At 39.8% G+C, this 27,572-nt stretch overlaps 1 protein-coding gene across 6 annotated transcripts in view; it reads left to right on the top strand.

Moving 5' to 3' along the window:
- mast2 (microtubule associated serine/threonine kinase 2) overlaps positions 1-27,572 on the top strand; it is a 202,339-nt gene that overhangs the window by 16,887 nt on the left and 157,880 nt on the right. For 4 of the 6 annotated variants that reach the window (XM_067596127.1, XM_067596129.1, XM_067596126.1 and 1 more), the window contains exons 2-4: positions 21,319-21,469; positions 24,142-24,183; positions 25,038-25,231. In XM_067596127.1, coding sequence (XP_067452228.1) covers positions 21,319-21,469; positions 24,142-24,183; positions 25,038-25,231 — 387 coding nt within the window. The remainder of the gene's footprint in view (positions 1-21,318; positions 21,470-24,141; positions 24,184-25,037; positions 25,232-27,572) is intronic. The other 2 variants (XM_067596130.1, XM_067596134.1) reach the window with 1 other exon arrangement.

Raw genomic sequence — 27,572 nt, forward strand, 5'->3', positions numbered from 1 at the left:
CAACCTGACATCAGCTCGTCGGCGTGGTAGAACAGACCAGATTGAAGCCCTGGTTTTTGACTTGCAGGTGTATGTTTGCCTCAAGTTTTGGAATAAATATCAGACATCATAACAATATCTGAATAACAAAAAATATCACATAAAGCATAAAACAGTATGTCCCCTTTAAACGTATATTAAAATTTGTGCACATAAATTATTATTTGAGAGCGTAAATGAATTAATACGAGGGCACAAATTACTGATTTGTATGCACAAGTCGAGGGTTCCCTGCAGCGTTTTTATAGGAGAGGTGAAAGGACGACAGACTCTGCTAACATTTCCAAAACATTAATACCCTTCAGGGCTGGAAGAAAAGAGCAGAGGCGCCGTTTCACGCTGCAAGCCTCATATTTAATGAGTGCGGTCATTGTTTAGATCGTCGTGTACTCTCACTAAATAGATCATGAGATGAGAGGCATCAGGATGTGGGTGGCTCACCACCTTAGCTAAACAGTTTCCTGGGTGGGGGGGGGGCTGGGGGGGGTGACTTCTCTCTCCTCTGTATATCCCTCACTGTTTGACAGTCATTAAAAGTTTTATTAACAACAACCGCAATGACTTTCTCCAAGCTTAAACTTGTGGTTTTAGTTTCCTAACCTTTTACCACACAGCAGTAACGTGTATGTGTCTGTGTGTTGTTGAAGGAACATCCAGTAGAAAGCTGTTGGCAGTGAACATATTGCAGCAGCATTACGTGTCTTCCAAAACGTAATTGCTGATGCAAAATAGTTTCATTACGAGTGTCCCCTCAGGGATCATTACAGATTTTTATTATACTTTAATTACAACAGTCTTTGGAATTTGTGCCACATGCCAACATGCCCATAACAGGCTGGTGTGTGTGTGTGTGTGTGTTTTCAGACGGCTCTACACACTTTGCTGACACTGTTACAGTTTATGCTAATAACCTCCATGTTTGTGTTCTGGCTTCACTCTCCATTTTGTTGGCTCGCCTCCCACCAACCTCCTCCTCTTCTTCCTCCTCCTCCTCCTCCTCCTCCTCTCTTTTCCATCATAGCAGAGCTGTTTGGGCTGGCTGATGATCACCTGCAGCCACACTGTGTGATTGAATTTAAAAATGTTAAAACCACAATGTTTTTATGAAAAAAATGGATTTGGATGGAAGGTTTTGGTCTGCAGGTGCCGTTCTAATGAAACCAGCGTGAGTTTCATGCATCGACCAGACTGAAGAACAAAAAAGGGGGGGATTCAAAAGAAGCCCCCCCCCCCCCGTCGCCAACAAGAAGCCAAAATAATCAGACGTTTTAATTTTGCTTGACACAGACGGTAACCAGGTTCTGTTCAGCTTTGCTTTGTCCTCAGGCGGTTATTAAAATTCACTGTTATTGTTGCATAATGTATGAAGTACAGTCTGTGCACACGAGGTAAAAGTTAATGTTTTCATTAAAACATTTCAGCAGGTGTATTTTCTCATGAATATCATTTCCACATCCTCTTAAAAGCTAACGCGGATTATTCTACATTTTTATCTTATTGTCAACAAATCCTGCAGAGACTCAAACCAACAATGTGCTTGAACGTCTCTCAGTACTTTCTCTAAACCCCTAAACCCAATGTTTCCTACAGATAAAAACATCTGCAATGATTCATTTCCAACTATTAAATTAATCACCAACTATTTTGATAATTGATTAATCATTTTGAATCATTTTTTTAAAGGTAAAAATGTTCAAATTCTCAGATTTCAGCTTCTTAAATGTGAATATTTTCTGAATATCCTTTGAAGACGTCACCCTGAACTTTGGGAAGCTGTTATCAACATTTTCCTGACATTGTATGATCCAAACAACTAAATGATTAATCAAGAAAATACTCTGCAGTTTAATCTATAATGAAATAATCGTTAGTTGCAGCCATAAATTCCAGCAAAATAAAATAAAACAAATGAAAAGAAAACACAGGCGGAGTTTAACTAACCCGAAAAAACAAACAAACAGAAAAAAGATTTTACATAACTTTAAGACCACCACTGCCGACTCTCCTTGACCTCTAACGAGGACCTGGAGAGGAGGAGGTGTATGAGGGGTGGCGAGAGGGGGTCACGTCACTTCAGGACCAACATGGAGACCTGTGAAAACACTCCATTAGTCTCCATGTTCACTGAACTTTGACAGATGGCCCTGGCCAAGAATGAAAACAGAGGGTCTCTTGGTTAACCGCGCTATCCCAGCAGCCAAACCACACATTTATACTGGCAGCCAGTGCAGCTGGACCCTTATGGGAATAATGTAGCATGCTAGCTTTGTATTACGTAGCCTGACTTTGCTTTGGAAAAGTAATAGCTTGCCACGGCGAATTATGAAGATGGATTCCATTCCAGGAGTTGGTTGGATACAGGAGTTGGAGCTTTTTTATGAAAGCGCTTGATTGTTGTTCCTCTGAGTAGCGTGAGAGGAAAGTGTCATTATAACCCAAAGCCAGACGTCTTTCATAAGTCTCTGAGGATGATTAAAACATGTGGGATGCTTCATTGATCTCACCACACATACATGAACTCTTCTTTGTCCTCTTTTTTTTTTATCTGCTGAGAAGTTCAGCTTTAGGTGCACCGACCTCAACAAATACTGGATCATCAAGAGTTTGGTTCTAATTTGCTGTAGCTACCAGAGACACCCCCCATCCACACAACTCCCGCGCCCCCTCCTCTCTTGACTTGGATCCAGTGGGTTTATGTTGCCAGATATAATGCTTTGTAATCCTCAGAGCGCTGGCAAATGAAAAATGTGAGTTAACGTCCTGGAACTCGGCTCTGAACAGACTCTGCTCGCTCTCATCCAAGCTGCAGCACTCCCTGCGTTCCTTACTGTCATTTTATTTAAAAGGCCCCTTCTCCTGCTTTTCATTGCTCTGAACCTGCTGTGCAGCCAAAGTCCATCTCTTGTTTTTTTTTTGCTGTACAAGTTCACATCTCACACAGTACACCAGATCTCTAGAGGTTTGTTAGGATTTCTGCATGACATTTAAAATAGAAAATAAATAAAAAAATGTTATTTTACTTGGTGCAAATGATGCGTTTCACGTTTCGCCTCTTCGGTTTCACTCATCAAGCTGCCAGAGCGTCCCAGAAGGCCAAACTGGATCTCATGAGCATCAAATCAAGCAAAAATTTACAAGTAAAATAGCAGCTATACAAAAACACATTTATCCATTTAGTAGCTTTCAAACATAGAGCTCACATGCATTAGAAGAAGATTTAAAACGCAGTGAAGAGGGAAATACAATCAATTACAGTAGAATAACATGAAACATAATAAAAAATATAACAGACAAGTGACGTTCCAGCGCTGTAATAAATTAAGTTTTGAGCATTTATGATCTCAAACGGTAAAGTTCAGCGGTGAAGTTATTTCTAAAATGATTTATCAGAACACTCAAACACTGTTTAATGAAATAACAACATATCAAACATTTTACAAGGCTGCACTTTCTAAATTCTTGGCACCATTTTAAAAAAATGTCACAGTGGGACAATTAAAAAAAACAAAACCATTCAGTCCCTTTGAATGCACAAAGAAACTATAAATCGTCTTGAACGTCTTTGGTTCTTTGGATCCTCCTGGTATCTGCTGAAGAAAAGCCTTAACGAGGACACGGCTGCGGGCCATTAAAAGCACCCAGTTGCCCCAGTTGTGTGTCTTTGAAATCCCAAGCAGACAAATTACATCATGAATAGGAGGCAGCGTTGGAGTTAAAGCTGAGCACAGTGAAGCTGTGAAAATCCAATTTACTGGTTCCTCTAAAACAAGGAAGGAGGGAGGAGGGGGGGGGTCTGAATGTTGAACATAAAGACTTTTTTTGGGGGCTGAGGGAAGGGTTGGAGTCCTCTACGTACGGTATGTGTGAAACAAGGTTAATATAGATAGTACAATGAAAGATTTAGTTTTTAATTAAAATAAAAAATAGCACTGGGCTAAAAGTTAGAGGTTGTTAATTGTGTGGCTGCGTCGGTGGGGGTGGCGGTGGGGGTGGGGGCCATGTTGTTAAAGACAATGAAATATAATCCAGGAAATCTGTTCGGAGCTGCAGATTAATGCATTTAAAGGCTTCACAGCTGCAGCTGTTTTATCTTCTGAAGCGTTCACGTTACCTCATAACAAAGTAATATGTATAAACTTTTTTTTTTTTTTTTTTTGGCTGGACGACCCTGCGTTGTTTTGTTGTAGCTCTTTGTTGGATCCTCTGCTGTGTCAGCGCAACGTTCAAATGAATGGAGGGCTGCTGCATTTTTTTTCCACACAGAGCTGATGTGGGTCTGTGTGTGTTTTGTTCACTGCTCTTTGCTAATGAGCAAGAGAGACGAGAGATAACAGATCTGTTAGCGTCACAGCTCAGGGAATCCATGTATTTTGCCAACCTGAGTGTCACAACTCGCTCTGGTGTCGCCAAATAATGATTCACACAAGCACTGTAGGCTGTTGTAAAGGAGGAAGTACACTAAACTAATTTATCTCATTTCACCCAACACCAAACCTTTCAAATATACCAACATCAGCCCTGATGTAGCTCCAGACATCTCTAATCTCAGCTGGGCTTAAAGTCTCTGGTTCTGTCTTTGAAAATATCTCAAAAAAAATACGGATTAGACCTTTAAACGTAATACTTGCGTCATACTTCATATACTGCAGTCTCAGACAGGTAGAACTGTCTCCGGCTTTCTGCTGAGTCACTGTGCAGCTCTGGGAAAGGACTGCTGCAGAGACACACACACACACACACACACACAGGGGCACACACACCCTCACATGTGCACGTACATACAACACACGTCACACATGACCACACACACGTCACACATGACCACACACACACACACCCTCGCATGTGCACGTACATACAACACACGTCACACATGACCACACACACACACACACAGTCACACCCTCGTTTCCTCGTCCTCTTTCTGCTGCTGTTGGGTCAAAGCCAGACGTTTAAAGAGCTTCATCACTGTGAAAAGCCAATTAACTCTTCATCCTGCTTTATTCTCCTCATCGCCTTGCAAAGGCCGGTTTAAATGCTAATGGTTGTGTGTGTGTGTGTGTGTGTGTGTGTGTGTGTGTGTGTGTGTGTTCAGTAACTAGTCCACTGTATTAAAACACAAAAATCCCCCAAACTAAAAAGGGACTTTGACTGTATTTCTTGTGTTATACTTGCTGATGTGTCCAAATTTTACTAATTAACTTAAGTGTATAAACGTAAGTGAAGCAAGAATCAAACAGCAGAGTTCAGCAAAATATTAACTGCTGTAAAAATATGACTCAACAATTTTTTTTAGAGCTGATTAAGCATTTAAGTCATTTATCAATCACAAATATCAAACACTCTGGTTCCAGTTGAATATTAGTTATTGATGTTACTAATACAGTAAACTGAATATTTATTTGTTTTGGGATTTTTGGAGGGACAAAAAAACCAATTTGAAGACTTCACCTGGTGCACTAAGGATATTATGGTGGACATTTTAAATATTTTTGAAGTTTTATGAATGTAAACGTGTCTCTGATCTCTCGATTTGGTTCAGTTTTACTTCAGAAAGTTCTGATTCAGTTTGAGTGCTCTTCTCAGAATTTACCCTCGAAATTTACATTTATTTTTATTCTATTAATAAACAACTGTAGTTTTATTTTGCACATGAAACAGCTTAAAGCACAGATATTAAAGTTATCTGCTTAAACATTTAACTGTTATATTATTGACCAAAACAGACAACTAAAGAAAATAAAACAGCATCAACGTTCACATTTAGAACAAATGTTCAGGTCACTCACTGAGACTTTAAGCTGGTTAAATAAAAGATAAGACATTCAGAGAGTAAACTGCACCCGTGCAAAGATCAATATTGGGATTTTAAGAATCAATATTTGATCATTCAGCTGTAGCTGTTGTGGTTTCAGTGTGTTTTCAGTTCATGGAAGTTAATTTTAACACTTTGTTCACCTAAAAAAGTCTCGATCAGTGTTTAGTTCGACTAAAAGACCCTCGAAGGAGTCGGATGCTCAGTTTTTCTTGTACATTTTGTTCATTTTGTTTTAATGGCTTTAAGCCTAGTTCGCTAGTGAAAATTAGCATTAGCATTAGCACAGTTAACCATAGATTGTAAATGCACCGTGCTAACCAAGCTAGCAGCTAGCCCTCTCGTCCAAATATGGTCACTTCTCATCACTTCTGGCTCCAAGAATCCAAGATGGCGCCGCTCAAAATGCCTAATTCGAGGCTTCAGAGCAGGAACCCTTAAACCAATGGGTCCATTATTTTTATACAGTCCATGTTTGCACCCAGTCCTCGTCTACACTGTGTGAATCAGTTGTAACGTTTGAAACTGAGCCCTCGCCGTCTGTTTCATATTATCTGTTTCAAAGGGTTCAGCTCAGACTCATCAATGTTTAATTACATCCACAATCCATCTAATCTATCTCAGCTTATTCCACTTCTCATTCTCTCTCTCTCTCTCTCTATCTCTGATCCTTCTCCTGCTAAATAATTAGATTCTTCAAACAAACCGACGTGTGAAAACTGAAACTGAAACACTCGTATTCGCTCAGACCGACTCCGGCCCTGCGTCGTCATCGCCCCCCCCCCTTTTCCTTTCTTCCTCTCAGAACAGTGTGCGTTTTGTTCGAGGACAGAAAAGGGAAGAAATCCAACCTTTGTGTGCCTTCGGGCAGACAGAGGGAAGAGGACGAGGATGAGGAGGGAGGTGTGACATTTTACTGCGTGACATTTTGTGAAAGCGACCCACTGTTCACAAAGAAAAAAAAGAAAACTGCCCTTCTGTAACATTTTCACTCCTCGTTTTCTGTCTCTGCTCGCCGCCGCGGCCAACTGGCTGCTTCCAAACCTTCTTCTTTAATGAAGAGATCCACAGCAACCGTGTCGTTATCTGGACTGAGGAGGGTTCAGCGGTGCTTTATTTACCTCCCCCCCCCCCCCCCCCCCCCCCCCGGTGGGACCACACTGGTCAGTGAAGGTCACCTCACACTGGGAGGGGGGGGGGCGTTAAAGGAGACAGGCTGGGATGACCTGCTGAGTCCGACCTCATATTAAAACACACCTCATTTATCATTCCTCTTTCTTTTCTTTGTTTTTCTTCCTTTTTGTTTTGCTCATTATGTTTATTGTCCATTTTTCTCTTGTGATAACATGTTTAAGCTGTACTTTGGTGTGTTGGCAGTGATTTTGTACACAAAGGCGTTTCCTTTTACTTTTAGCGTTTGCATGTGACTATGACCTAATTACTTACTGTCACAATCAGCGAGATTTCTATCAAGATAAAGAATCTTTTAGCCTTTGTGAACTGCGTCAAAACAGTCTGTTAGCTTTTGTTTTGAAGTGTGAAAACAATAGAGAGAGGTTTTACTTTCTCTTCTAAGAAGCTATTTTAGGTTTTAGCTAAAATGATATTGAAAGTGTTTAAGACGAGGCTGCTGTTGGTTATTTTCTCCGTTAATTGACTCGTCGTTTGGTCAATAAAATGTCAGAACATGGTGAAAAATGTTGATCGCTGTTTCCCCAAATCGACGTCTCAAATGACTTATTTGGTCTACAAATTAATATTCACATTTGAGAAGCTGGAATCAGAGAATGGTTTAGGATTAATCTGCCCATTATCATCTTGATTAGTCTTTTAATCTAAATGAAATGTTAAGAAGTGTTGAAATATGTCATTCACAGTCTCTCAGAGGCCTCAGTAATGTCTTCAAATGTCTTGTTTCGTCTGACTAACAGCCTAACATGTTAGTTAATAGTTGGTGATTAATTTTCTGGTAATTGATTAATTGATTAATCATTGCAGCTCTAGTTTATGTTAAGTTAATGGAAGGTAGCCACAGCTGATAAAATTCACCCGTAATACAGAAAAACATAATTTATCACTTCAGCAGTAAGTAGTCATCATGTTACTGAAGCAACTGTTGATAATGAATTTAGTAGATTATTTATATTATATAGTAATATTTGTTTTAGTTGAATTCTTCCCCCACTGTATCTCTAAACACATCGGAACAATCTGCACGAATAGAAACGCTTCATTTATGTGAAGTGACTCTTTAACCAGAGAAACTGACAAGTTGTTGGCAAATGTCGGTGAGAAAATGCGGCTTCGCCTGCTGTGACACCAGCAGATAATCAACACGATAGACGTGTTGGACCGGACGCGTCGACCTTTGCAGCTCCTCGCATTTGGCAGCGTGTTGGAGGACTCACTCGACTCAGTCCTGAGCTCAAATATTTTGACAATCTAACAACTGTTTTTAGTCTTTATTAAGCGAAAATGTCAAACATTAGCTGGTTGCAGCTTCTTTTAATGTGATGATTTGAAGCTTTTCTGTGTCGTACAGTAAAGTAAATTGAATATCTTTGGATTTTTGACTCTTAATGGGACAAAAAAAGACGTTTGAAGACCTTATATGGGCTCCATTTTTCACAATATTCTGACATTTTATAGTCAGTTGCAGCCCTACTTTTTCATAAGATGATGTTTATGTGGGTTTTGACATGTTTGAGATATGGAAAGTTCTAGATTTGAGGTGTTTTGTGGACAAAAATTATGATTTGACAAAACCTGCATCCTGTCTTTGGCTAAGTCGACTCTTTTTTCTTCTTCTTCTTCTTCTTTTGCCGTCATCCTCCCGCCCTCCCTGATCTGTGAGTTTGGGAGGGCAGACGTGACCTCACGGTGACCCCACCGTCTGAGTCTCTTATCTCTGACAGCCTTGCCTCGTCATCTGCGGGCGTAACTCCACGCTGTTGTTCTTAAACAAGCGGCTATCCACTGTAACACCAGTTATTTACTGGTCGCTGGTGGACTCAGATGTGTCTTGTGTGCAGTTTCGCCGCAGGGTCGAAGAGCATTTTTGGTTTCGGTCGAGTAGTTCTCAGCCGGGTGTTGAATCCAGGTCTGTCGGCTGAAGGATGACATCTTTCCTCTGACAGCTGCAGCTCACAGATAGAGACAGAATATCAGCTGCAGCAAAAAAAACACACATAAATATACAGAAAGGACTTACAGCGAGAGTCTCTGCAGGCCAGCGGGCAGATTTGGCTGCAGTCAGTGTGGTCTGGCATGAGTGTTTGTGTTTGTTTGGGCTGCTGCTGCTCATTTCTGCCAAGTTTTAAAAAAAAAAAAAAAAACATTTGGCAGTTGTTCTGTGAAAGCAAAAACTATCCAGCAAAATATGTTAATAAAATATCTTTGAAATTTGTGACCAGAAACGAGCCGTGCGGTTGTAAATCTTGCTTTGAATTTTGAAGTCGTTGAAATGTGAAGAGGCAGCAAATCATGTCATCTAAGCCTTTAACACGGTTTGCAAATTGGTCGGGATCTACTGGTGTATTAGATTTGTTTTCCAGACTGGTTTTGTAAGTCTATAAATTTCTCTTATATTTAGGAATCTATGATTTAAAATAAAGTCTCAAAGCAGCAGCTGAAACTCTCCAGACATCTTCAAGGCTGCCTTTCTCCCTTTTTCTACTAATTCACACAGACATATAGACATCAACCTTGTTAGAGTATTGTAATTAGTCGAGTCCCTAATCAGCCGTTGCTAAAAACCCAACCTTGATTTTAATTAGTTCCAGAGTTGCGTCCCAGTATTTGACCTCCTCTCTCTCTCTCTCGTCTCACCTTCCTCCTCCGACGCTGCAGTAACGAGTTTTATTGTGAAAATCCAACCAGACGTTCACACACTTTATGATTCCTGTCAGCCCAGTAACGCTGCTGGTTCCTTATTCCATCAGTCAACATACTTTAAATCAAATACAGAGCTTCAATTAATCTGTGATTATTTATTTCATTAATTGTGAGTCTATTAAATGTCAAAAATGGTAGAAAAAGAGACCAAAGTGACATCTTCAAACGTCCTTTTTTGTCCGACCAACAGTCCAAAACCTGAATATATTCACTATATGACAAAAAAAAAGCATCAAATCCTCACATGTTCATGGCTGAAACTAAAGAATATTTCATATTTTTCACCATCTTTGCTTGAAATGATTAATCAATTGCTTACTGTCTTCTTCAACTAATTAATAATCACTTCAGCCCTAATTATTATCAAGCTGGATTTAGAGTCTTGCAAATACGCACAAACACACCGATATGGTGTCGTGTTGCAGGTCCAAGATAAAATTAAAAAAAAAACACCCAAAGGTGTTTTTGACACTTGAGGTGATTTTAACACTTAAAACGCTCCGTCAGGCCGGCGTGGGCGCAGTTTGATCAGATTTAATTGACATCAGATTCTGATTTAAAATGTTAATTAGGCTGCGTTTCCATCGACGACCTTTATGCAAATACTGTATATTCAGAACAATGTGACATGATAATGTAATTAATGGTACGTTCATGTGTGTTTTTACAGTTAAAAGTTTTGTTTCTTGATACACCTGTATTATACACTGTGGTGCGTTTATCAGTCGCTATGGTGACGAGGAATAGACATGAAATAAAAGAGTGTCAGCAGGACGTGCATGTTTTTCTGCAGTAGAAGAAGAAGACTGCTCTTACCTCAGCCATGTATAAAAGTTTTGTTTATGATTAGCATTTTATTTTTAATTTTCTTGCATGAACACAGAGAGGTTTTCAAATACTGACTGGTCTCTTGTTATCTGAGGTTTAAGATATAAACACCAGGGAGGACGGAAACGTTCCTCGACGTCTCTGCACTTTTTTTTTTTTTTTGTTCCTGACTTCTGTATTTCACGGTTGGCTGATACACTTGCACTGTATGCAATGAATGGCTCCACTGTTTCTGTTTCTGTCTGTATCTGAAAGGAAAAAGCAAGTTCATGCTCTCCGACGTGTAAAGGGTCGTCTGCTTTTGATCGATAGTCTGCACTCTTGTCAAAAAAACGAACTTTCAGTCAATTCAGAGGTTATAACGCGGTCGCTCGCTGCTGTGTTGGTACGGTTGCCATTAACAACGGCACCGAGAGGCAGAGGAGATGCTGTGACTTCAGTGAACGCTGTACTGTTACTGATTAACTATAAAACGCTGTTCCTCTGCAGAGATTGCAATCTCACCGGGAACATAGAAAACCATAAATTAGCCTGGAGCTCCAGATCCCAATCAACAACAAAAACAGATTAATCTGAAAGAAATTCATCCAGAAAACACTTTTTACTGCTGCTGTGTAACTGTGTGTTTGTACTGAGGTCATTTATATGCACTCGGAGGAATTTGAAGGAACATTTAGCTCACTTAAAGTGACATTAAACTGGTTGCTTATACTGGAACAAACACACTTAACATGTATAATACCGGGAGCCCGGCGCATTCTGAAGCCGTGTTTTCTTTAGATGACTCGAGTTTGATATGTGGTCGTTCACTACAACATTCCTCACAGCTCTTTCATGTCAGTAGTCGAATGATTTTCCCTCCATTTAGCCTCTTGATTCTGGCATTTTTTAGCTCATAAAATCACATTGTTCCCCGGTGGTGTTATGTAGGGACTGTGGATTGTTATTTTTTTGCCTTTTTCTTGTTTTCAGAGTTCTTGCGTGTGGACGAGCACTTTTTTTTTTTGTTTTTTTCATGAAACCGCAGCTGAGGAGAGGCAGGCAGCATTTGTTCTGGCTCACTTCACAGTCCTCCCTTCATTCCCTGCATCTCCCTCCATCATTCACATCCATCTGTTAGACACTTTTTCTCTTTTTTTTTTTTTTCCTGCTTCCCTTTCTCCAATTTTTCTCTTTCTGTCATATTTCTTCCCCCCCCCCCCCCCCCCCGAGCCACCTTGTTCCAGCTCGAGCACAGCTGGAACACATCAGCACCAGTATCAACTCTTGATTAACAGCCATATATTCACACACACACACACACACATATATTCACAGAGGTCTGACGCAGCAGTACAGCACATGCCCCTACTGACAGACCGGAAGCAGGTATGATGCAATGTAATCCCGCTCAGACACACATGTGATTAATCTCATGATGTAACAGGCTGAATTCTCTCTGTTTGCTCGGCGACCTGCGGCGGACTGTTTAACCTGTTCACCTCCGACAGCGCCGCCGCACATGCTCGACCCCGACGTCAACAGTCTGTCTTTACATTTCCCAGAACTTTTGACTCCCTGAGGGATGGGTGTCATCACTGACTTGTGGCTTTTATAGTAACAATGAGGCGTCTCTCGTAGTGATGAACCTGCAGCTCCTCTCGGCTTTACGGAGCTTTTATATTGAGTTTCATCTCATTGTTTAACTGTCTGGCTGCAGCTTTACTGTTTTGCTTCACTCTCAGCGCTCTCATTGTGTCGTTTTGGGCTGCAGCACGCAGCTGTTTTCATAGAAAAAGCTGTAAAAAGCCGCTGTACACTACCTGCTCAGCACCAAACGGCAAACAGACACAGTTAGCTGTAGACTAGCTGGTGAACATAGTGGAGCATTTAGCAGCTAAAGAGCCAGATATTTCCCTCAGGAGTTGGTAGAGAGTAAAAACAGAGCTAAAAGAGAGTGAATATTGGACTTACATTCACCAGGTTGACAGAAACACGACTCCACATGAATGATAATGTTGCTGCGTAACTGCTGGATGTGGAAATAAACAACTGTTTGCTAACAAGTTCAACATATTAACTTAAAAAGTGATGGTATGTCATGTTGTTGCTGCTGCCCCCAAGTGGACAAAACTTCAGTTAACGCAGGTGTAACTTCTGAATGTCAATAAGACATCAAAACAAACATGTCTGACAAGCTCAAGGTCCTTTAACTAGCTTTTTCTGGAGCTTTCAACCATCTGACACACATTTGCGTAGCTATCTATTGACATGCAAGCTCAGTAGTTATAATACCATCTATAGAACATTTAGGACTTCTTGTCAATGTTGGTGTAAAAGTTACACACGAGCTCATGTCTGCAGGACTTTCAGCAGAACAGGTGATGGGTTTATGTTATTCTTTGTTTGCTCAGGTAGTTTCAGCTCTTTGACCTTGGAGGTTCAGGGTGGAACAGCAGGTACAGACTGTACTGTTCATCTGCTGGAGGCTAAACAGCAGCAACAGTTCAGATCATTTTGTTCTCTTTGGTGTACATTCAAGACACATGAAAGAGTGACGAGAGAGACACACTCTGCTCGTTAAATAGATTTATGTGCCCACAATAAAAAGTACATAGAAGACCGCAGTCACCCAGCCCTGACATACGATTACATAAAGAACCGCAGAAGTGTATAAAAATGTATATTTGCCTGAAGAACTCTTGATTATTAAAGGATTAATATTAGTTAAACTACCTATAACTCTGATAAGACTGAAATAGTAAAGTAAGTAGTTTTGTTAGTAAGAGCAAACCTCTGAGATTGAGACAATTGAGATTTTGGAGACGTGCTGATCTGATGTGTTCAGGGAGGAAGTTTGGACTGTAAACAGTGTTGTAAGAACGTGATGTCCCTTCAGTCTGCTGAGGCGGGAGGGCGGTTGAGACATCAGGGGGCCTGAAGGAACAACTGATCATGTCACCAGAGTGCAAATTACATTTGGCACATATACATCATTTACTGTCTTTGCATAGAGCTGAAATCCAATAACCAGAGGAACAGTTTGAACTGTGTGGATGGAAAATAATCCCAGAAGACAAACAACAAGCAGTCATGAATGTTGTACAAAGTTTTCTAGATTTGACATATTTCAAAACAGTCTTTATAAGTACGCGCCCACATGGCAGTAATGTATGTCAGTAATATCAAGAAAAAAAATAAGCTTGAGAAATAATTCACTGTGGTTCACACATAACCAGCAAAGGTGTGAATTTCTACAGTTAGATTCTCTTAGTACAGTGATCAACCGCTTATATGGATCAAAAAGGGACAGAATCATTCCTATAGAAATGCTGTTTAAATAATTTGCTTATAGTAATCAGAATGGCCTTTTCATACATGAAAACATATGAGAAAAACATTTTAAACTATAGTAATTCTGTTTTCTTTTTACCTTTCTCCCAAAACACACGTATGATGTGTATTTAGCGGCTGCGGCGCCATTATAAGGTGTTGCAGCACACCTCCGCAGGGTCGTGTGGAGGTGCCGGATGTGGACATGTTTATTTGTAACCACCATGAAACAATCAGAAAATAACATTTTATTCCTCTCATTCATTAATGGAAACTAGAAACCATCTAGCAAAATATTGAAAATGGTGACCAGTGAGCTAAAATATACTTTTATATACTATTATTTGTTGTTTACAGGTTCAAACATGCTGTTGTTTTGGTCATAACACTGTACTCACTACACCTGCAACAATTAGTCGACTAGTTGATCAACCAGAAATTAATCGGCAACAGTTTTGATAATTGATTAATTGTATATGTCATAGCATGTAGAGCTGTTATGATTAGTTGACAGAAAATGAATTGTTTTAGTATTTTTTCAAGCAAAAAGGACAAACATTTGTAGGTTTCAGCTTCTATAATGAGAAGATCTGATGCTTTTTTTTTTTTGTCGTACATGTCGGACAAAAACATCTGGAAACTTATAACAGTCGTTTTTCACTAATTTCTGACATTTTATAGACAAAAAGATAAAATTACAGGCAGTTACAGTGAAGCGGGTCCTCTGGTGGCGATGAACAGCTGAAAATATTCTTTCACAGAGAGAAAGTGAAGAAAAAAAAAAAGCTGCTGAATGTTGAAATCAGGCTTCCACTGTGGTCTGTTGTGATGCTGAGGCAACACTTTAACACTTCTCCTGTGGTCGACCTCCACACACACACACACACACACACACACACACACACACACACACACACACATAGAAGAAGAGTTTGTACAAAACAACCCGACTTGTGGTCATTTCCTCACACATGTACACACCCGGAACAACACACTGACTGTTTTTAATCCTTATTCCCCTGCATGCTGCACTTTGCTGCGTAATGCCGAACACATCTATCTCCCTGAGCTTGTGAGCTTTTTTGCATCAGCTGCATTAAAATTCAATCGCAGGGCCAACGGGCGTCATTTTTCTCTGTATTTCTTAAGTCGTCAGCTCGTTGAGTCAACAGTCGACCCCGCGCTCTGGAGCCAAGAGAGTTTTTAAATCACGTTTTGGATCGTCGTCATCTTCTTTTGCTGCCAGAAAAACAATACACAAGATTGATTGAGGCTCTTTTTTTTTTTTTTTTTTTTTTGCTGCGTGGGCCGGAGCTGCAGTCAAATTATGTGACTGATCTGCTGAGTAGCACAGCTGCCTGTCTGCCTGCCTGTCTGTCTGTCTGTCTGCAGCAGAGTTAAACAGTTTTAACCTGCACCAAACGACAGCAGACGCTTCTCGGTGGCGGAGCTCTGCGTCAGTTAAGCGATTTTTTTTTTTTTTTTTTGTGAAAGAGCATCTCAGCGTTTGAGCCCCATCTGGGAGCTCGGTGGTTTTTTCAGGCTGATGTGTTTGTGACAGATGTGATGGATCGTAGATGTGCGTGTTATATTTAAAATGTGGCACGACTGTCTGAATGTCGGCCCACATGTGATGCAGCAGGAAGACGAGTCTAGAGGGAAGCTGGAAGACGAGACGTTGGGGGGGGGGGGGGGAGGGTCTGAAACAAGACGAAAGAAGAAGAAGATCATGAAGAACTAGTTTTACTTCCTTTTCAGTGTCACTGAAGAAACATAAACACTGGATGTTTATTTGATTTTCTATCCATTAATCATGTATTTTGTTTGTTTGCTTTTGTTTTCCAGATTAACTTTCAAATCATTCTGTTAAAAATCCTTTTGTCAACGTTGATGTAGCCTGATTTTTACAACAAAGTGAAACTGAATTGCTGTCATTCTGTGTTGAGCACTTTATTGAGTTTCATCTCATCTCATCATCTTTGTCGAGTGGATTCTTTAAATCCATTTCCTCTCCCAGTTAACTGTTTAATAGACTTTACCGCAAAATGACTGAAAATTCAAAGTTCTGGAGAGGTTTAAAAATGTGAAAATGTCATAATAATGTTATAATTTACTTTAAGATATCTTTTTCTTTGGGCCCCGATCTTGAAATGAATCCTGATTTTTATTAAGTTTTTAGAGAATATTGAGAGAATAAGGGCAAAATTATCTAAATGGTGTAACCATAAAAAATGTAGCACCAAGAATTAAAATTGCTGAAAAAATGTGTAATTTAGCTCTAAACAGCCTCTGAAATACAAGATAATAATAATAATAATTAATAATCAAATTAACCTTCTAACAGACCCTTAGGAAGGCTGATGTGCGGCCAACGTGCTTTTGTCTTATTTCTAACCAAAACCTTTTTAATAAAGACTTCTTCATGTACTTTACTTTTTTGTAAAGTTGTAAAATTGTAAATACATTTTTGTAAAGAAGGAGGACTGTGGATTTTGTCCTCCATCACTTCCATTGTAAATGCATTATGAAGGGATCTTCTAATAGTCAGTATGAACAGGAGGAATGATTACAGCAAGAAAAAACAGGTCTCACTGTTCATTTGAACCTGCCCTTTAAGTTCTTTTCCAGTAAACTCTCAAAATGTCCAGTTGTCAAAAGTCAGGTGTTCAGAAAAGGAGAGAAAAGTGAAATAATAACAGAGGTGTGAGGTGTTTTACGGCCAGGTATTTGAAAAAAGATGCAGCTGCAGCAAGTACAGCCTCCTCACCTTCTCCTTCCACGTACCTACGGTGGCCATGAAACATGAAAGACCCTCTCTAGAGCCAGTGTTTATTCGTTTGTTCGTTCTGGGCTACCATAGAAACATGGCGGTGCAACATGGCGGCCTCCGTGGAAGAGGACTCCCTCATTCTAAGGTCCATTTAGACGTTACTAAATTCTACACACTGCACCTTTAACTGGACCCAGTTCTGTGGATCAAATGTTGCACTGCAGTGAAAACAAAACACACCCCGCTCCTCCTCGCCGCCCTCCCTGCAAAACAGTAACCACGTCGGCTCTGTGAAGTTCACGCCGCAGACTTTTGTCAGACGGGAGGAGTTTGTTTGCTCTCTGCAGATGAAGGTTACCTGCTGCAGTCACAGCTGTCTGCTTGACTTCATGCGTCTTCTTATCTGTCTTTGTTGACCTTAGAGGATGTTTGCATGTGAATTTGTTTGAGAAAAAAGGTGTCGTATTGAGCGTGAGGAGGTGTGAAGTGTATCGAGATAATATTTACATCAGCGTCACTTCACTGCTTTTATATTCTGAGTTGTTGTGTGAGTGTTTTGACAGCAGAAGTCTTGTGAAGTCGCTGCGTGTGCCTGTTTCGGTGACAGCTGTGATACATCACAGTCCAGCGCAAACATACGCTGACCTCATGGCTGACCTTCCATGTTAGTACATTTCGTTTTTCAATCTGTCCAAAGACGCTCAGATCAGCAGATTGCTGGTAATAAGACTCAGTCTGGTGGGTTACTGTCCTCCTGCCACCTGCTGCTTAAACACGGAGGTGCAGAAGGAGGAAGACACACTGTGACGATGCATTCAAATATATTCAATGTGCTGCAGCTTCTTTCCCAGGAGACATCCCATCATAAGCTGCACTATAGCAACCTGAGCTGTCAATCAATAACAATGCAATAATACATGACAGGCAGCCTCATGTTGGACAGGTAGAAATGCTTCTTCTGCTCTGCTCACATGCTTAAATGATATTTTTAGATTTTTCTGCTTATTTTACAGCATTTCTGTCCCATGATCCTTTTCAGCAGCAGCACACAAACATTAAAAATGTCCAAATGTAGATATGGATTCAGGCTGGCCATTAATTAAACACTACTTATCAGTGCTGAGTGTATCATACTTGTCCAAGTTAATATTTCCAAGCAAGCTGCAATAAAAACAAAACTGTGGTCATGCTCTGTTCATGGAGCATGCTCAGTATGCGTTCATCCGTCCAGCGCAGTAACGTCAAACCAGACACCAGATTAAAAACTCTGTTTACTGTAAGATACACACAGATTTATCTGGTGGGTTAATCAGCATCAGCGTGTGAACTCGTTTATCAAAGGTTTGAATGTAACAGATGTTCATTTATATGTAAAAGTTCTGCACTGCAGGTTTAAAACATATTTTACTGTCTGAGCGTCTCTGACAATGAGCCCTTGTGTTTTGGGTTTTGGGGCTTTGGACAAAGGCAGAATTATGTAACTTTTACTGAGATATTTATCCCTTTTAATATGTCTTCTTGTATTAAACCTTTGAGCAGGACTTAAAGGATTTTCCAGGAGAAAATGTGGATATTGCAGTGTAGAAGAAGTGCAGAGTCTTCTACCTTCTACGGTTATACATAAAAAAACCAAACGGGAGTCAAAGCTAAATATTTACATTTTAGATAAAGAATGGTACAAAATATGTACAGCACAGTGTGTATCAGCACTGACTCACTCACTCAAGTATGGAGAGAGTTTGGTTGCACTAAGCTAAATAGCTTCTGGGGATGATGTAAATACAACTATTAGACAGCTGTTCTGAACAACTGTGCTGTGATGTTCCTGTTCTGCACAAAGAAGAGACGGATACCTGGAAAAATGTTGCTTGTAACAGGCGGCAAAAAGCTGTAACAAGGAAACTGTGTAGCGCGCGAAGCTCTGAGGGGAAAGAGCAGCGGTTCGAGATCATTGGGAAACATATTCAATGGAAAAACAGACCGAGTTAAAGCAGGAAATACGTTTGACAAGAATTAGGAAAAACTACATGAAACCTGATGCTGAACATGGAAGATAGTATATATATATATGTATATATATACTGCATGTCTGAGTGTCTCTAGAGAACTGTGTCCAGAGCTGAAAATCCAATAAAATGCATAAAGTATAAATTAAAAAAAAGAATAAATGCCCTCAGAGTGAATTCTGGCCGTCATGACAACAGATGAAGTGTGAAACTGTCGTCTGGCTCAGTGAGCGTGACGCTCCGATATGATGTGAATCAACACATGTCCTTTTAGTGTCATATGTTAACATGATGCTGAAGCCGGCCGCCTGTTGCAGCTGGTTTACTTCAGCCCGAGTTAGTTAATGGATGCAGGTTTAAAGTTTAAAGCTGTTTATCTGTGTTTTACTAGTTTTTTAAGGGGGGAGCGGTTGGTTCGGGGTTTTTTTTTTACTGGCGTCGAGTTAACGGAAGCTTTCACTAAAGCTCTTTCATATGTGCAACCATCTGTTAGCTGAGTCTTGTGTGTGTGTGTGTGTGTGTGTGTTTACGTGGGCAGTCCAGATGTTTCTGGAAAAGTCTCGTCAAAAGGGCTGGTCCACCGGCAACGGAGGAGAGAATATTAGCCCAGGCAGGCTTTGTTTCCATAGCAACAGCTGATGTTTCCAAAATTGAACCAGAATCCCCACAAGCAGACTTTCTGCATGTGTGTGTGTGTGTGTGTGTGTGTGTGTGTGTTGGCTGTACTGTATTTGCTCTGGAGTGTCTCTGAGGAGAGTTCGAGCATATCGAGGAAGTCCAGAGGAAACTTTTTCTTTAAAACTCTGACAAACTGCGTTAAACATCAGCTCCGCTCGCTCCGCAGCTGCTTGGTGAAAGAGTCAGTCGGAGGCTGAAAGTGTGAGTGTTAGTGCCTCTTAACCCTGCTAACTGAGAAAAACAGGTGTGTGTGTTTCTGTTCAGACAAGTGTGTGTGTGGGTTTTACTATTAGCCTGTGTGTGTGTGTGTGTGTGTGGGTGTGTGTGTTGTGGCCATGTGAGAAAGAGATGTGGTGTCAGCATGTGGTTAGTGCTGTGTTTTATGACTTTGTTTTGGCTCTCAGCCTGCTCTCACTGCACAGTCTGACTAAAGATTCTGGGATTTTTATCCAGTTTTTAGGACAACCAGTACGTTTTTATTTTATACAGTTTTAGCAGAGCTGATTCTTTGTGTTTTTAATTTAAAAAAAAAAAAGAGATTACAAGAATCTGTCTATTTAATTGGAGTATTGAGGAGCTGTTTAAAATAATACTTAAAGGTGCTCTATGGAGTTTTCTTTTAAACAAAAAGAAGCTATTTTTATACAGTTTACCTCACAAAAGCACATTGTGTTTGTCCTCGAGCTCTAACAAAAGCGTTCAGTGTATTTCCTTCCTCATAAAACATTTGCAATGCTGATTTTTTTTTTTTGCATGCATTGTTTACATCCATGTTCACTGCCTTTACTGGCACATTGCTGCACATTACAGCCACCTGTAGATCAGTGGAATAGTGTGAAACTATCTGCTGGACTGTGTATCACATCACCTGCGTGCATGCATGTGCATCCTTGTGCACAAGATGAACAAAAATCCTTCATAAAAACCTGCTCCATAGTGCTGCTGAAGGTCAGAAACTCCACAGAGCACCTTTAAGTAACAAGGTGTAGGACTAAAATCCAAAGTATTTTTTGTACAACAATAAATATTCATGAGTAAATAAGCAGAAATCTAATTTAAAGCTATGAATAAAACATCCTTCAGTAAGAGTTTATTAATCAAAAACAGCTAATCAGCTTCAGCAGGACTGTGTTGGTGTGATTTAATCAGACAATCTCTTATGTGAAATAAACAAACTGTTTTAATAACCAAAACAGAAATTTGTGTTCATGAGGCTTTAACGCTCCTCAAATTAATGCTTGAAACAAACATGTTAAGTATGTTTTTCACCATTTGATGTTTGTTTCGTCGTCATCCTGCTGCTTCTTCTGCGATGGTTTAATGTTCCCGACTGAAAAAATAATTCCAAATATTCACAAAGCTGCAGTGGATGGAAACACGCTGTTATTTGAATTTTCTTCTATCGATTTTCAGGAAATTTGGTTTAAAATTTGCACTAAATTCAGATGGAAAGCAGTTAATAAGACACTGATTAATGTAAAATAAGTAAGTGAGTGTTTGCTGAGTGGGATATCCTCACATTAACTGATTCTTCAGCATTATGACTACTGATTGCTTTCATTATTGATTAGTCTGACAATTATTTTATTGCTTAATTGGCAATAAAACATCCTAAAATAGTGAAAAAGTGACGTCTTCAGCATTTTGTTTCGTCTAACCAGGAATCTAAAACCCAAAGATATTCATTTACCTTGTTTCAGCAGTAATTATATATATTATTATTGTACCTGATACAGGAAATGCTGAGTCATGTTAGACCACATCCTCCCTTTATTAAATTACTATCACAAAGTGATCAAATTGTGCTTCATCACTACTGTCTTCTGTGAAACTGCCACATTTTTGAGTGTTTTGATGTAACATTTAGTAAAACCTCATTGATGAAGGAAGATCAGTGTGTCCATGAAGTGTTGAAATATGATTTGACACTTTATATTTGAGTCTAACGAGTCTTCTGCATCTTCATCTCTCTACAGAAGGAGTTTGCGGCTCCTCCTCCTCTCCTCTTCAGGAAGTTGAGTAACCCCGACCTGTCGCCCGCCGCCACCGCCGCCACTAAATCCAAACTGCACCGACAGCTGAGCCAAGATGAGAGCCGCGCCCGTCGCAGCAGCATGGCCATGACCGGTAACACACACACACACACACACACACACACACAATGAGCTCCCTACTTCTTGATGTATAATCGAATCAGGACACGTTACTCAATTTAAGATGTCATGATTCATAGTTTTCATCTCTAATATGGGCAAATTGAAATTTTTCTCACTGCACAAGATGTTTAATTGTTGAGAACAAATAAAGTTTTTTACTGTTAAAGAATGTTAATTTCCACAACTTGATTTCAGGAATAATGTTGCAATATTTTAGGTAAAAAGTTGTACCGTTCACACAAAAAGTATAAAGTTGTAATTTTTTACAAATTATGACAAAAGTCATAATTTTATTAGATAACATTGTAGTTTTATAAAAATCCGAATATTAAGAGCATAATGTTCCTTTTTTTTTAGAAAAGTCATAATATAATGAGACTAAGTGGTAGTATTTTTAGTAAAATTTTTGACAGAATATTCAGATAAACAAACCTGTCTGTACATTACAATTAATAGTTTTTTAAATATTATGTTTTTTGTAAAATTGCAAATGTATTCTTGTAATTCTTGTAAAATATCTTAGATTTAGAGAATAATGTTGCAATATTTTAAGTAAAAAATTGTACTGTTCACACAAGAAGTCACAATATTAGGAGTATAAAGTTGTAATTTTTTACAAATTATGACAAAAAGTCATAATTTTATCAGATAAAATTGTAGTTTTAAGATAAAAATCCAAATATTAAGAGCATAATGTTTATTGAGAAAAGTCATAATATGATGAGACTAAGTCGTAGTATTTTGAGAAAAATGTTTCATTTTTTTGACAGAATATTCAAACCTTCATGTACATTACAATCGATTTTTACATTTTTTTGTAAAATTGCAAATGTATTCTTGTAATGTGAAGAGTTTGTGAAAGTACAAATCTAGTCTCATAATTTTATGTTTTTTTTTTCTCATACAATCACAGTGTACATTAGGTCCGTTTTCTCAAGATATTATGACTTAATTCTAAGAAATCTCACATTTTTCCCCCAACAAAAGCCCTAAAACATGTCACATGTATTAATATTTCAAGGATTTTACAGTAGTTGCTGCTGCTGGAGCTCAGTTTCTTTACTTTTCTTCATTCAACTCGAGCACAATTGAGACTTATGAAGCTGCATCATAGAGGCAGATCACAGCAGTCAGCAGCTGCTAAGTCTTTGACCCTGACATGGTATAAATCCTTGAATATACAAAATGGATTTTACAATAAGGATACAGAGAAAACAGAATAACAGCCGTCCAAAGCAGACCTCACAAAGAGAAGACAGTTTTATACATACACACACGGTTTTTATGGCCTTGCAGTTCTGATGAAGTTTCATGGTACCCAGATTTATATGAAAATTAGCTTTGAATACAATGAAGTTTGTTGGTGTGTATGTAACAGTTTCCTAAAATCATTGTGTATAAAATATCAGTGTTTGAAACATAATCCTCATAAACCTTTTCTGCTGCAAAGTGTTTCTCTAAACTCAAAAACAGGATTTCTTCTTTGTGGGAATTTAATCATTTCAGTCCAAATATTTTATAAAAGATGCCTCCCAAAAACCAAAGTCTCATCACATCTTCCGCAAATATCACACAAAGTATCCAAGTCTAGTTTATATCTAGATAGACACGTGTTCACTGAGAAGCATTACGCTTTATTTTGAAGGACCAGTGTGTAGGATTTAGGTGCAGAAATGGAATATAATACTCATAAATATGTTTTAATTAGTGTATAATCACCTGAAAATAAGAATCGTTGTGTTTTCGTTACCTTATTCCTAAATTCCACAGTTCTGGCTCCGACGCGGCTGCGGGAGCTGATCGCGGCCACTCTAGTCAATGTATCTGATTCCACCGGGCGCACGCGGCGCGTTTCAGAAGCGTCCCAGAAGCGGCTCTCCGCTCCGCTGCACTAAAGATAGACGCCTTGTTTGTTTTTTTAAGGAGGTCGCGTCAAGCAGCACAGAGCAGATGGAGCTGGGCAGGAAGTCAGACAAAGAAACAGTATTGAGCATCCGCTCAATTTTCAAAATAAAACACCCCGTGCAGACTCCTGGTCGTTTATCAACAATAAACACAATTAAAACAGACGAATAAAGAAACCATTTAACTACGTAGCCTACTTAACCATAGCAGAAGCACAAAAATCAAGTTAACAAAATTTGGCAGTTTAGCTGCCCTGCTACTGCAGTAATTACAATAGCTTTAAGGCACTTTATCAGCTTTGACTAGGCTGCTGTAATTACTGTAGTAGGAGTGCAACTGACTTTAAACGGTGGATGGCTTCCCCGCAGTGAAGACGCTCCGCTTCTGACACGCTCCCGGTGGAATCGGGCGCTGTGCAGAGGACGGAGCCGGAACGCGGTGCACACGGGCCCGGTGGAATCCCCGGGTTAGAATGAGCCTTTATATCTACAGAGGGAGCAGGTCCTCTCCCACGGAGCCCGCCATGTTTCTACAGTAGCCCAGAACGGACAAACCAAACACTGGATCTAGAGAGGACCTTTTGCGTTTTTCGCAGCCACTGTAGGTTCTCCTACATGCTTAGAAGGAGAGGATGACGGGATGCTAGATGCCACTAAATCCTACACACTGGCCCTTTAAAATAAACTTAATTTACCTTGTTTGTTAATAAATATTTTCTTGTAATTATTTTTTTCACAGCAGTAATTCCAGAAGAGAACAGAAGATGGTTTAGTAACTGCTGTAAGTGACAGGATGTAAACAGTCTGAACAGATGACTCATCAGTTTAGTTGTGTTAACCTCCATTCATACAGCGCCGGTGTCACCGGAGGTCGTCCATTGTTTCCTGACAACTGCAGAGGTCGTCTCTTGTGCTTTTAATCCTGCACCAATCTGCCATGTTTCATAATATGCAGAATAATCACTATGATAATATAGACCTGGGTGATAAAATGATAGCGACAATTTGTCAATAGCAATAAGAAAATACTTTGATAAATGTATTAAATGCAAACCGCCATGAAAGCCAATCATATCCATTGATAATAGAGCGTAATACGAGTGACATGCAAACAGCTGATCATTTAACAGGCGTGTTGTTCGGTTGTCGACATGTGACACAACAACAGAAACAGCGTGCAGAGAGAAAATAAGTGCAGACGGTGACGAAATGTTTGATAAAGCAATGTTGTGTTAACATTAAAATGATTACCTGTGTGCTCTTTATTAAAAATAGGTCATTACAAATGATCAATAATTATCAATGTCAACTGAAAGGAAACATTTTATGATACATTTTTCAGCTATATCACCCAGCTCTATGATAATGTTATCTCAGGTGAAACAGCATCACAGACAGGAAGATGTTTTTCTTCCTCTCTTGAGGAAATGATTAATATGAGCACTGAGACAGTTTAACGTCCTCCAGTTCTTCGGGGTTTTAGACCCAGAACGTCTGAATCAGATCTGCTGATGAGTCATTAAACCGCAGGTCCGCAGGTGATTCTGTCGGTCGAGCTGCAGCTACATGTGAAGATTTAAAAAGCAGGTTGTTTGGGTTTGAGTTGACTCTCTTCTGTCTCTCTTCCTCCCTCAGGTAAGCAGCTGCTGCCTCTATCCAGCAGTCTGCACACCGGAGTGAGTCAGCTGGCCTGGCAGGGGCCCTCCGGAGGCTTCGGAGGACTCGGGGCCACCGGAGGAGCGTCTGCAGGAGGAGGAGGAGGAGAAAACAACCTGGTCCGCATGAGGAGCCAGACGCTGGGACAGTCTGCTCCATCTCTCACCGGACTGGTCAGTACAAACGTTATTCACCTCACGACCGACACTGTGCTGCATAATTTAAGTATTGCACTTAAATATGTTTGGTCTTCTAATAAATAACCGTATTGACCCGAATATAAGACGACCCCTCACCCCCCCTCAGTCACACACTCACGCTCTCTCCCGTCACGTTCTTGGACGTTATTTTAGTATTTCAGTGTGACTTTTAGAGCCATTTTGACAGATTATTTGGACTCCGATCAGCTTCTGCAGTAAAGACATCAGAAGACTCTTTGGACTCGTTTTTCTAGTTTGTCATGAATTTATTTCCCCCTGCAGCAGAAAAACACATTACATGAACCTCCAGACGCTCCGACCAGACTCACTATAAACAGAAAGAAGAAGAGAAACTCGCTACCATAGCAACACTCTCTGTAGGAGCTTAATAGAAGACGACCTCCACTTTTTCTTCCAGAATATAAAATATCGATTGATATTCGGGTCGATACGGTTAATAAACGTCGTCAGATTGTCTGATAATCTGCAGACTCACTGTGAGTCAGTCTGGCTCCATATCGATGCCGTCTGTTAGACTGAAACCTCTGCCAGCCGAGAGCAGGGAGGCAGACCGACGATGACTCAGGCTTTTACACACACACACACACACACACAATGCACGCACACACACACACACACACACACACACAATGCACGCACACACACACGTTTGTTTGCCCGCTGCTGAGCGGAGGAAATGGAGCAGAAATGGCAGTTTGTGCGGTGTGTACTTTTTCGTTTGTGTACAGCCGTGTATGTGTTTGTTTGGTTGTGAGTGTGACGGGTCGTGATGTAGCTCGGTGCAGCGTTGACCCCGGTATGACTGTGGTCCAGATGAATCCTGCTCTGCAGTGTGAGTGTGCATCATCACTCTGTGTGTATCCTTGTGTTCAACTCTGACCCCTGCTGGCTGTAGAAGGAATTACAGCAGGAATCATTCTGCAGCTTCTTTTGTATTTATGAGAGTTTTGTTGTTATTTCTTGTTGGGAATTTCAGTTTATATTTGTTTTGTAAAAGAAAAGGTTTGTACAAAGCACCTTAATGTAGAAGAAGACCAGAAGATTTATGCCTTAAAGTCTAAACAGGCATTAATCTTCACATGAGACCAAAAAAACATCTTCTTATCTGCCTTTTAATCTGTTAAGCACAGATATTTTGTATATAAACAGTCTTTCAGATCTGGAGCTTGAGCTGTTTTCCAGTATTTCAAAAACACCAAAGACTTTATAACTTTGGGTTACTGCTTTTTGAAAAAATTCTCTCTTTAAATAAGTTTTTTATAGACTGAATCTAAACTCTGGAGCTGCAGTTGTCAGTTAATCTGTTGGTTATTATTCTGATTATTGTATAGGCTATGAAATTGTTGCATCGGCCAACATTTAAAGTATACAGTGATTAAAAAAAACAAGCAAATCCTCACTGTCAAGAATCTGATTTTAGTGTTTTAAATGATAAATCAACTGTCAAATTATTTATACCGCAGTTTTATCCTGATTAATTAATAATTTATTAGAGTAATCTAAACTAAATTCACATGCTGGGGGGGGGGTGTGATCATGTTCAGGATGAGGATCCAAAAATAATCCTGATAACCTGATCCATGACTCCTTTTAACACAAACACAAACCTGCAGTTGAGGCGACGCAAAGCCTCCAGCAGAGGGCAGCAGCGTTTAACGTGTAGAAGAGGTTACAGCGACTCTGGATGTACTTTATTTATGTATGATTTGTATAAGCTGTGACTTTATTTTTATTCATGCTGCACTCTACTCACACGCCCACAGTTGTTTCTGAACATCTGAAATGTTTCTGGAGATTACTCTGGGTGTGTGTTTTCTTTTACAGCCTCGTAAACTCCATAAAACACATTAAAATAAGAGTTACATGTTTAGCAGATCTCAACAGGCCTCTGCAACATAATGTCAGTAAAGACTGTGCCAGGGATAAAAATATATCTCTATTAATGTCTCTGTGGGCGAGCTGGCTAAAGGACCACCCATCTGTGGTGAGTGTCAGTTAGGCTAAAATCCATTAAGCTAAAACGAGTTGCGTCTGTAGTTTATTTTGGCCTGTTTGAACGGTTTCATAATGACTTTTTTTTTTCTGTCTCTCTGTCTCTTCAGCTCTTCTCTCTCTGTGTGAGGGATCGGTCGATGTAGCCAGCAGGAAATTGTAGTCCGGATTTAAAACAGAAAAATATGATCCGCAGAGTTATTCTAGCTGAGCAAATAATCACAGGTTATTATATTTCTCTAGGGCAAGTTTATTAATGTTTTCCTTTTTCTTGGCTGACTCCTCTCTCTCTCTCTCTCTC

Source organism: Thunnus thynnus, chromosome 8 (assembly GCF_963924715.1).
Source record: "Thunnus thynnus chromosome 8, fThuThy2.1, whole genome shotgun sequence".
NCBI classification, from domain to species: domain Eukaryota; kingdom Metazoa; phylum Chordata; class Actinopteri; order Scombriformes; family Scombridae; genus Thunnus; species Thunnus thynnus.